The sequence below is a fragment of the Elgaria multicarinata genome, chromosome 5, assembly GCF_023053635.1.
Source record: "Elgaria multicarinata webbii isolate HBS135686 ecotype San Diego chromosome 5, rElgMul1.1.pri, whole genome shotgun sequence".
Lineage (NCBI taxonomy): Eukaryota > Metazoa > Chordata > Lepidosauria > Squamata > Anguidae > Elgaria > Elgaria multicarinata.
Window position 1 is genome coordinate 74,712,542 of NC_086175.1, and position 12,545 is coordinate 74,725,086.

A 12,545-nucleotide genomic window follows, 5' to 3' on the forward strand; every position below is an offset into this window, starting at 1 on the left:
CCTGAGATACTGGGGTGTCCGATTTTCAAAAATTCCCCCAAAATCAGGGGAGGTTGGATTAGCTTGAGTCTTGGCATGCGTGTGTATACGTGCATGAGGTGTCATGGTGTATACGTGCATGAGGTGTCATGGGGTTTCTAATGTGAAAATTGATGGAGATATAGAAAGGGGTGTTGGAATTGGGGTTAGGGGTGCTGTGTTGGAAGTTAAAGCCCCCCCCCCAAATCAGGGGATGATGGAATCTGCTTGAAACTTGCCATGAATGTGGATGTGCCTGCTTCCAAGTTTTTATCTGTCAAAATGTCGGAGAACAGTCCATGTCCCTGTGGGGAAGAAGAAAGAACAAGGGGACAGGAGCAGGCAGAAGAAACATCATGGCCTGCTCCTGTTGGATCTTCCCCCACCCCCACAGGGCAAACTGTCATCTTGTCCCTGTGGGGAAGAAGAAAGAACAAGGGGACAAGAGCAGGCAGAAGAAACATCATGGCCTGCTCCTGTTGGACTCTTCCCCCACCCCCACAGGGCAAACTGTCATCTTGTCCCTGTGGGGAAGAAGAAAGAACAAGGGGACAGGAGCAGGCAGAAGAAACATCATGGCCTGCTCCTGTTGGACTCTTCCCCCACCCCCACAGGGCAAACTGTCATCTTGTCCCTGTGGGGAAGAAGAAAGAACAAGGGGACAAGAGCAGGCAGAAGAAACATCATGGCCTGCTCCTGTTGGACTCTTCCCCCACCCCCACAGGGCAAACTGTCATCTTGTCCCTGTGGGGAAGAAGAAAGAACAAGGGGACAGGAGCAGGCAGAAGAAACATCATGGCCTGCTCCTGTTGGATCTTCCCCCACCCCCACAGGGCAAACTGTCATCTTGTCCCTGTGGGGAAGAAGAAAGAACAAGGGGACAGGAGCAGACAGAAGAAACATCATGGCCTGCTCCTGCTGAACTCTCTCTCTCTCCTCCCCCCCTCCCTCCTGAACTCCTGTTCCTTGTGTGTCATGTCTTTATTAGACTGTAAGCCTGAGGGCAGGGACTGTCTTTTTTGCTAAGTGTAAGCCGCTCCGAGAGCCTTTTTTGGCTGAGGAGCGGGGTATAAATATGATAAATAAATAAATAAATAAATAAATGTCTGAAAATGGGGTGTCCGATTTTCAAAAATTCCCCCAAAATCAGGGGAGGCTTGGATTTGCTTGGGTCTTGGCATGCGTGTGTATACATGCATGAGGTGTCATGGTGCTGAATTTAAGGTTTCTAACTTTAACAGAAAAAAAGTTGTAGGCTTTTTTGGATTTCAATGCAAGCCTATGGGGGGGAAGCGGAGCTCCGATCTGGATCCGGAGCTTCGCAGCGAACCGGAGCGGACTATAGGTGGAGCAGAGCAGAGCGGACCCAATCCGGAAGTTGCAGATCTGGAAGAGAAGCGGATCGGGGGTGGTGGTCCATGCACACCCCTACTAATGGGCCAGCATTTAGTGCACATTGCCTGTGAATGTGAATGTATTTAGTTATTGTGGCTAACAGATACTGATAGACCATCTTCCATGAAGTTGTTGTTGAGTCCCCTGATTTTTTGTGTGGTAAAATTTTAATACATTCAACTGTTATGTTTTACTTCAGTGGTTTCCAATTGGTGGTCTGTGGACCCCAGGGGGTCCGCGTAACCCACCCAGGGGGTCCGGGCACCATTCACATATTTACCATTCATTTCTGGAGTCCACTGACGACGAATTCCTACCAGAAGTAAAATATAACATCACTGAGCACCTGCATGATTTAGCGACTAGCTTCAGAGATTACTTCCCTGCACCTAATCCTGAAAATTCATGGAGAAGGAATCCTTTTGAATGTGGTGATGTACAACTAACAACTCTATCTGCGGAAGATCAAGATGCACTTGTTGAAGTGACATGTGATGGTTCATTGAAATCATTTTTCAAAGAATATAGACAGGACCAATTCTGGGTGAAGGTTTTACCTGAATATAAGAAGTTAGGTGAAAAATTTATTTTATATATTTATTTTATTACATTTATATACCACCCCACAGCCGAAGCTCTCTGGGCGGTTTACAACATTAAAAATAGTAAACATTAAAAGTATACATTTTTTTTAAAAAAAAACCCATAAAAACAATATAAAAACAGTATCCATTTAAAAACAATTCTGGGGTCCATTAAAAACAAACTTAACGTTGTTAAATGCTGTTAAAATGCCTTGACCTGGCGCTGAAAAGATAACAATGTTGGCGCCAGGCGAGCCTCATCGGGGAGATCATTCCACAGTCGGGGGGCAACCACTGAAAAGCTTTGAAACATCTAGTTCCCTTTTGTTCCACATATCTTTGTGAACAAACATTTTTGACATGTCATAATTTGTTCAATTGTAAACTAGACGTTAGTAAATTTAAATTCGTCTTTATATTCTTAACTAAACCATTGTCATTTTTGCATGGTAATATCACAAATTTTATGGTCTGTTTTTTAGTATACCTGAAATCCTTTGCTTGAAATCCTTATTTTCTCCAAAAAATTGCTTTGCACAGGTAACTACCATAGAGATAACAATTTTTTCAAAAGTTAGGGGGTCCATGGCTTGGCATTTGAAAAACAAGGGGTCTATAGTACTTAGCTAATTGGGAACCACTGTTTTGTTTCAATGACTGAAGACAAAGGGGGTTAACAGTAGAGGGAGAACATGTGTGCCTTTTATTAGAGGTGTGTGTGTGTGTGTGTGTGTGTGTATATATACACACACACATACATACACACACAGTGTGCTGGTGCAGTGGTAGATATAGTTCAAGAGCCTGTCAAAATACTTACGTCATAAGATATAAAAGGTTTCACTATCTAGTCATCTTACAAAAGTTGTGGCATCTCAAAGTGCCAATCTAATGTGCAACTGCTGGGGTGTTTGGGAGTGGCAGCCCCCCATGGCCCCTTTTCAGGGTCAACAATGATGTCATAAGGAACATGGATGACACAAGCAGCACAGTTGGGAAACAGTGTATATAATTCTAGACCGTCCACACTGACTGACTTTTGTTGGGATGTACCCCCTTTCTGACCCTTCCAAAAATAGGACCATTAACTACAACATAAGGTACATGGCTGAAGGTAGTACTTCACCTTTTATCTTGAAATATCCAATCTGACTGTTTTATGTGGAGCCAACCCCAAATCAGACCATTTAATATGATCAGAGTCATAACAATTTCTGTTGTACTGAGTTAACTAAGGAACTGATACTGCAGCTCCAGAAATAGATTGGTACTTCTGTTTGGGCTTACCATGGAAAGGAGCCTGCATAATCACCAACAACCACATTGTGAAACCCCGTAGCTTGAAGATTGCACCTGTACCTGTCATTGACAGGTGCAGCTGGAGACACACAATGTTGTTTTACCAAGATGTTCTGTATGTTGAAATAAATGGGCATGTGAAACCATATGGACCACAGACACTATGTCTATAGGGCAGAGGTGCAGAACTTCAGGCACCTGGGGTTCTGCAGAGGGCCATGTCCCCTTTCCTTGGCCACATTGTCTTTTCTTCACCCCATCACCTATACCCTGACCACTGATCATTTGGTAGTTTCTCTGCTTCTTTTGTGCTGTTTTCCCCATTCTAAAATGCTAAAATTCCTCTTCAAAGGCTTAGTTACATGCAGTAAGAACTTTAAGGTAAAATATGCTGTTATCTTTGGCCCTATCTTTTTACCTTTGGGCCTGCCTACCATGGGAATATGGCCTCCAAGAGCTTCATGGAAATGGAATTCATCCCTCAGGCTGAAGGGGGTTAAACACCCTGATGTAAGGCTTTGCACAGAACAGATGGCACATTGAACAACCAGCTTAGAGGGAGAAACTCTGCCAACTGCAGTGTCCCCCCACCTTAAAATAATTACTGGAAACCATGATTTATGAAACCGGCTTGTTTTCACTAAGCACAGTTAAGATTAACTACTATTTAGGGTTCAGACAAAATACCAAACTGTAGTTAATCTAAAATGGAAGTAGAAGCTTCCAGTCTCCTCCTTGCTGTTGTGCTGGGAAAGATGCATCGGGTGACAGTTTGCAAGCAGAAAGCTCGCTGTGGTTCATCCCTGTAATTCTAAATCACGGTTTGGTCTTATGCGAGAACTGGGCCAATTAGCATGGTTGGATGGATTACTAAGATGTTCCTTTTTTGTTGCCTTAGCACAGAAAAGTTCTTTTCCTTTAGGGAAATTTTGTTTTTCCATCCGTTGCCTAGTACTCAAGGTAGTTCTGTGGGGGTGGGGTGGGGTTGGGTAGTTATGTTAGTCTATTGCAGTGAAAACAACAAAGTCTTATGGCACCTTAAAGATGAACAAATTTATTATGGCATAACCTTTCATGGAATTCCTTCCTGATGGAAATACTTTGGTTTGCAAACATTTATTTTTTTGCCAAGCTGAATGGTAGAATGCTAATGCTCTTTTATTAAATTACATCCTTTTTTGCAGTGGGTCGGGTAGCATCATGGTTTTACTTTTTAATTATTTTAACTGATTTATTGTATTTTGTGAGCCATGTTGGGGGTGGGGGTTCATTCCAAAAGTACACTAGAAATCAGGCTAAGAGCTAAATTACATGCTATATTAAATACACAGCATGTAGCTGATCCCAATCTTTTATTTTATTTTAGTGGAAGCATGCAGGTACCTGATCTGGATCACCATGCATGGATAAGGGGGTTAAACCACCATGTACATTGATGGTGCTATATAAATAAATAATAATAATAATAACATCTGCTTCCCCCTCCCAAATTCATCCCATGGTGACACTAAAGTAAAACCCCCCAACCCTGTTAGGATCAGCTACACATGACACATTTGACATTATATATAGTTTAGCCTGAAAGAAGTAAGATTAAAGCCTTTCACAACTAAATATAGGCAGGGCATTGAATGTACTTGTGTAAAAGTGTAAGAACTTTCACTCATTCAGCCATCATTAAAAGCAATGATAACCTCCATGTTGCTTTAGTATTGGTTTTCATATTATTATGCTGCTTATTGCACCAAAATTTTTGAAAACAGACACACGGGTTTGCGCCTTTTAATTCAGGGAGTCTCTAGTGACCAGATTTCTTTCTCACTGTAATCAACATGTAATTAAAAATTAATTTTTATTTAACGTATTTGGACCCTACCTTTTAGGGCAAGTCTTCATAATTAGATTTCAATTGTGCCAGCTTATTTTGAACCATGTGGGTTTCCAACTGTAATTACTTTTATCTGAGCAAAGAATTCAAAGCAACTCTGAGAGATTTTGTGCACATGCTGCTGCTGTGTGGTATAGTATTCCTGTTCCCAAACTAGCATCTCAGTCCACGTTATTTTATGCAAACAAGCCCATATCCAGGTCTGGTTGACAAAGCAAATGGGTCATGACAGCTCATCAGCATCACTGATATACTTGTTGAACTGGTCCTGATCTGGGATCAGCTGGCAAAAACAAATACAAATCAAAAACAAGGACAACAACTTAGGTAGGGCAACCATATGAAAAGGAGGGCAGGGCTCCTGTATCTTTAACAGTTGCAAGAAAAGGGAATTTCAGCAGGTGTCATTTGTATATATGGAGAACCTGGTGAAAGTTCCTCTTCATCAGAACACTTAAAGGTGCAGGAGCTATACTAGAGTGACCAGATTTAATAGAGGGCAGGGCACCTGCAGCTTTAACTGTTGTGATGAAGAGGAAATTTCACCAGGTTCTCCGTATATATAAATGACACCTGCTGAAGTTCCCTTTTCAATACAGATGTTAAAGATACAGGAGCTCTGTCCTCCTTTTCATAAGGTCCCCCTAACTTAGGGGATTTGCACATTTTAATTTTCAAACCAGCTCACAAAATTAAAAGAATGTGTAGCCTTCAACTATAATTACAAAGCAACAGCTCCAGTGTTGTGGGCTTTTAAGATTGAAGCATAAGATGAGATCTAGAAGTCAGTGGCTTGGCTCCCAGGAACTTTCTCAAGCTCCTCTCCTGATGGCTCCCAAAGGCAAGGAAACCTCCAGAGCAGCATGTGATGGAACATGGGGGGTGGGGGCTTACAGAGTGGGGGTGGGTGGGGAATCAGCAGAAATTAGCCTTTCCGTTCTTGAATCTTTACACACAAGCCAATTAATCCATTATGCTTTATCTTCCAGCATTAGAATGGCATGTAAAGCGTAGAAAGTGGCTTCTCAAACATTATTAAAAAGAAAAGTTTTAATTAATAGATACTGTGAAGGACATGGGGTTTGCTGATGGAAATGTACTGGCTCCTGGCTCTTTAAGTATATGGGCTTTTAATTGTATTATTCTTTCTGCTGTGTATCTGTTCTGGTACGTGTTGTGTAGTTACATTGGTATGTTAAGTGGAGGTGGGAGTCCGGGACTCAAGGCGCCAAGACTTCAAGAGACTCCAAGATCAAATTGGGCCTTGCACCTGCAGGTTATCTCCCTAGTCGTTAGGATAATTGGGTTCAGTGTGTGAGAGAGGGGGAAGGCTCTCCAAGAAGGGAGGGGCGTTAATAGTCAACATGAGTTAGGGGTTGATTCAGCGGGGTCATGGAGCTTTATAGCTACAAGTGGATAAAAAGGGGCATCCTGCCTTCTCTTCGGGGTTTGGAGGAAGAACATCAAAAGCTGCCTGGGATGGTTGCTTGGAGTAAGCTAGAGTTTTTGTTTCTGTTTTTGAGGTCTGGTTTTCCTAAGACAAGGCTGGCCGCTTTTATGGCTAGGGGGGTGGGGGCTCCCATTTGTCAGTATTAAATGGAGCGTTGTATAGTTGTGCCTACCCCTTTTGTAATCTACCCTTTAATTCTTTCTCCTTATTATCTTCCCTTTCCTATTCCCCTTCCTTGTCATGCATGTTGCTGCTACCTCAGACCAAAGCCTTATGTGTTAGTATTAGCAGATTTGTAATAAACTTGCTTTGGTCCTTACGTTGTGTGCGTGTGGTTTATTCCTGAAACCTCTGGCTCCTTAAGGTGGTTGGTCCTTGGTCCCGGGACCGCCTTGCAGGGAGGTCAGACTGACTCTGATCTTTGGTTACAGATACATCTGAAAAACAGCTGAGAGAGGGCAGGCACTTGTTGATTTGAAGCTGTATAGCTAGGAAAGACATCGTATTCCCCCTCCTCACTGGCTCTGTGCTACCTGCTCTCACGCCTCTTGTGCTCCCACACGTTCTGCTCAGTCTGTCTGCCGGTCTCATAAATGTGTGTGTAGTGGGTATGTGATCTTCTCATAAGCAAGTCCTTCATTGCACTTTATTGAACATGTGAGGGAGGAGGGGAGGGGCGCAAGCCTGAACTCATAGACTGCCATGCACTTCAGCAAGTGCCGGTGTTCATTTCTACTTGTGGCCCTCTGCCCTGAACTAATGCGTCTTCAAGCAGAAGAAGAATACAGTGCTTTACTGGATTGGGTGGATGGAGCTAATTCGTTTCAGTGAAAGTGCGGATTTTGCCCAATTTACTTCCCAACCCATTGCCACTTAGATGGTCTTCTGGATTAGGGGCCCATGTGTTTACTTCAAGATTTAAAAATGGTGATTAGGTGCACACTACGGATGTAACACAATGTCTAGTTTCGCTTTGAGTCTCAAGGCCTGCTCACAAAGCCCAGCCTTCCCAGTAGATTAGCCCATGCCTTCCCCACTAAGGATTATGTGCCGTAAGTAAAAAACTAAGAGCAAGCAAAGAACAGCATTTATTTACTTATTTATTTATGGTATGTCTAAAATGCCCCAGAACTGAAATTGTCTGGGTGCAGTACATAAAAGGTTGTTAAAAAAAACACAGTATGAACAATAAAAAAATATAGGCCACAGCTAGACCTAAGGTTTATCCTGGGATCAATCAAGGTTCGCCCCTGCCTGAGCACTGGATCCCCTGTGTGTCACCTTGATGAACAGGTTTGACCCCTGGACGATCCAGGGATAAACCTTAGGTCTAGCTATGGCCATAATTACAGTATGAAAAACATAACAAAGATTAAGCAATAAAATCAAAGTCTGTCAGGTCTTAATCCTTTAAAAACCCAAAACCTCAAACCATTAAAATTTTCCTATAGGGGCCCTAAAAAGCCTGGTAGAGTACAAGTAGGCACCAGGGAACCCTCTCTAGGGAAGGTGTTCCACAAGTGGGGTGCAGTCATAGAGAAGTCTCTCTTTCCTGTAGCCACCCATTGGATCTCACTGGACAATGGCACTCAGACAATGACATCAAGGTTGGAGTAGAAATATATGGGAGGAGGCAATCCTTCACAGAACTTGGCTCTGAGCTGTTTAGGGCTTGAAAGGGTTAAGACAAGTACTTGCTTTAAAGTATGCTAAATTCTGTACAGTTTGACAAAGATGCAAAGAAAAGTACAAATAATACTGAGGTAACTGTAATAACAACTTCTACTGTGTAAGTGCTCAGAAATCATCCTGCATTCTTTATCCTTAGTTCAGCTATCGGAAAGAAGTGGACAAACATATGAAGGATTTTTTGTGTTGATTGGGAAGGACTATTTAAAGCAGCAGTCTGGGCTCCTAGTTCCCAAGGAAGTGGGTGATTGTTCTCAGAATGTTTGTTTAGAAATCCAACAGAACACTGCAAAGAAGCAAGTTCCCCATTAAAGAAAGAGTCACTTCCCCACAATAAAACCCAATAGTGGAACATTAATCAGACATCCAGACACAAGAAATTTAAGGTAGTTTTTAACCAGCTAGGCAAAAACAAACAAACAAACAAACAAAAAACACCCTTTGCTGCATTACGTACTACTAGTCAGTCAGAGTGGAAGATACAATCCAGAATAACAAGATCTGAAGAGCCAGCCAAATTTTAGAGTTCTCCCCCAAAATATCACGACTCTTCACCAATGTCTGTCATAGCTGCATGAATGGGAAGCAGAAAAATCTAGTAATGTGTGTATGTAGCTACAGAAACAACATGCAGGGCCTTGAGGAAACTTACTTGGCAGTTAGAAAAGCTCTGCAAACCATAACTGTTACAAAGGTTTGTAGAATTAAGGTTGATACAGAAAGTCTAAACAAGTTGGAGTGAACAAATAGGGGATGAAGAAAGGGTTTAGCATTCCTCTGTTATAAATTTTCCTATTCTGAAATGGCTTTTCATAATAAACAAAACAACTGTGTCAGGGCTCAGCAATACATGTTTGCATGTAACATGTAGTTTAACAGGACATGACAACCAACTCAACTTACATACATTAAGTTCAATATGGTTTTGAGACAGTATACCAACATGGTACAGCAAGTATCCTGCACATTTATCATCAAACTTTATTTCTGTGTTGAATAAGATGGCCTTGCACAACTCAGAGAATTTAATACCCTAGCCCCCATCTATACAACGGGATTGCTCATCATTAAATATAAACCTGAATTTTCGTTGATTCAAATCTAGCTAAAAAGTGTCACATTGCAGCAGCAACAGCCATTTATTTCCTGAATTTTTTTAATAGTGCAGTTATAAATGTGCACATATGCATATATGATGGTACGATGCTATGGAGGAGAGACGATGAAAGCTATAAATTTTATATGTGGAGCTCTGCAGGTTCATATACAGACAAACCAGGAGTGTGTATGTGGGGGAACGAGGCAGCAGAATCAGAGAATTCAAACTAAAAACGGCGGACGAACGAGGCAGCCGATAGGTGGGAATTCGAGAAATTGGCCAATCACGTTGTGCTGCCCTCAAAGCTCCACCCACATGTCAAAATGCGATTTAACTCCCCCGAAGACACATAACCATAACACGGTGCAAACTCAGACATGATCTAAAAGTTGCGGTAAATCATGAATGCGAAGATGTGCATTATTGCATTAAAAACCCGGCGCTATGGAGAATGGACGGTCGTGTCATGTGTCCTGAAATGCGAATATGCACATTTAGGTTGGGCTAAACAAGCTGTATAGACAAGCCCCAGGTCGTTTTGTTTACATGAATGTTTGGGTAAGTATTTTAAAATGAGTGGTATAAAAAAGTTTGCAATTCAAGGAACTACTTGAAATGGCAACTCCCAATCCAGGTCATTGTTACAATTCTATTCACGGGAATGAGAAACTGATAAAAAAAAATCACTCTAAGATGATAGGTAGAAGTACCAAACTGTACTTTCCCACATAAAGCCTTTCTACACAAGGCATTTATTGTGCACTCATGATTCCTCACTCATGGTAATTTGTGGGTGCTTTACACGCCATCCTCCTCCTCCAGATTCTCTCCCATTATAGCCTTTGCAACCATTATAGCGTGCGTGTTTCTTCTAACGAGGAAAGTCTGGTATTTTTTTGAATGGTGGCATGAAACCCTGGTGTATTTGTGCAGTTCTGTTATACCATAGCACCACCTAATGCTTGTGTAATGGAACATATAGAAAGGCAGAAAAAGAACCCCTTGAAAAAACACATGTGTAAAAGGAGCTGATCTTAACAAAGAATCCAGAAGCAGAAGCCTCAGTAAAGTGGAGGGTTAAAAGCCTCAGGTAGCAAAGCTCATAGTAGAAGCAATGGCACTGAACTCTCCACCCTTACAAATATACAAGTATAAGGTATAAACAAAAGGATAGCACCATTAGGGTTTGGAAGATTTTTGGCTGTAACTCGCAGAAAACAGACATCCATTCTGAAGAAATTCACTACCAGTAAAGTGCTTCTGATGCTCTAGTTGTATGGATGATCAACTATACATAATTGAGACATCCAGACTCAAGATAGGTTTCAAAACTACACTCAGCAACAGGACAGGATCTGAAGTTATTGTGGCCTGCAAGCATTCAACTACACGGAAAGCTGGAATTATTTTTCTAGACACATTACTAGACTTTCAGGAATGGTTGATGGTGTTTAGTTATACTTGAAGTAGATTGGTCTGTGACTCACCCCCCAAAAAATCAAACAGCTGGTCATATGTTCTTGCTATGGGGATTCAGAACAGTGCTGCACTTTTATGCATAACTGAATAAAACTGAAAATGTTAGAGAACATACGCCACTCAGTTCTTTAAGAAGGGAATAAGTTGCATATTGTAAAGTGGTAACTTGTCTTTTCATTGATTCATCTGCTCATGTAGTCACCCACACAGTCTGGTTCTGAATCAGATGTCTCAGTTCCTCCAGACCCGCTAGAATTTTGCCATGCACATGAGAGGTTATCAACACCAAAGCTCTTTATATATGGTATATCAGTGAAATGGTCTGACTCATATTCATAAGAAACACCTGAATCTTTCAAGTCTGTTGCCTCCTCTTCTGTTTCTGCAACTGGTGTTGCAGAAACATCCCACATTTCGTCAGCCATTCCTAGCATCACAGTATTTAAGTTTACATTTAAGCAGCTGCTGTGCTCCTCTGTCTCAGGCTCACTACTAGTGTTCACTTCAGAAGAAGGGGGAAATACTTGGCTTGTTGGACTTTCTTCTTTGTTAATATCATTCTGAAGGTTTTCTGCCATATCACACAGAGGTTCAGCTATTTCAGTTGTAGTAGATGAGCAGTCTATAGACAGCTGCTCTACAATGTCCACCTCGGAGCAGGGTTCTGAAATCTTGCCCAAGAAGTTACGCTTAGAATAGAAATTCTCATTTTCAATGTCACTTTCACTGTCGTCATCAGAATTGTCTCCTGAGACTTTTTTGTTATTTTTCTGGGTGACCTGGACGGTGTGCACTTCTTCAGGATCTGATTCAAAGATGGAATAAGCCAATCTAGGTATGAATTTCTGAGGAGGGAAAACATACCAAGTTTGAAATTTACAAACAAAGTATCAGTAGGGATGCATGCAAAACAGCTTGTGACACAAAGATGGCAATAAATAGGTCTCACTCTGCATTTTTGCTAGATGGGCTTTTTGCCTGTCTAGCTGGGATGTTTTGGAGTGGGAGGGAAGGAGGCTGGAGAGGCCCCAGGATAGCTTGTATCCTGACCTCTACAGTCCGCACCCTTCCCTGCCCACTGGAATGCCTCTCACTTTCCTGACCTTTGAGAGGCAGCTGGCACAGTTCTTTTTGTGCCAGCTGTGAGGGGGAGAAGGGTTGGAGCACGGATTCCTGGATTTGAGGTTGGAGTGCTGTCTCCAACCTTGGATCCAGGAACTTGAAATATCCTGCCCCCCACCTCTGATGCTGTCTAGGGGGCATAGGATCGCTCTCCCATTTACTTAACTATGGAGAAAATGAACACATACAAAGGAACAGGTTTTTCTTTGGGGGGGGGGTTGCCCTTGTTTCAGGTGAGCTATATCTTATTAGTTACATTGCTGGGCAATGAAATCCGAACCCCTGCCAAAGGCCAGCTGATCAGGGGCAGATGAGCCCTTTCGGTGGCAGAAAAGAGATTCGCCCCAGTACACCTGAAAGACGGGAACTGCTGGCAGTCTTTCATTCAGCAGTAAGGGCTAAATTGGGCCATTGCAGGGGCAAGTTGGGTGTGGCCTAGAATCTACTACACCCAAAGCGCCCCTTACTCCTGTCGCTCATCCCTAGACTGGGCCTTGAGCTGAAGTAGGCATCTTTCAATTG

General features: G+C 42.3%; 1 protein-coding gene across 1 annotated transcript in view; it reads right to left on the reverse strand.

Annotated features, from left to right (window-relative positions):
• Positions 1-7,735: 7,735 nt before the first annotated feature.
• The window catches only part of IFNAR2 (interferon alpha and beta receptor subunit 2), a 30,147-nt gene continuing 25,337 nt past the window's right edge, over positions 7,736-12,545 (reverse strand). The window contains 1 exon segment of the mRNA XM_063126702.1: positions 7,736-11,746. Coding sequence (XP_062982772.1) covers positions 11,030-11,746 — 717 coding nt within the window. The 3' untranslated portion in view covers positions 7,736-11,029.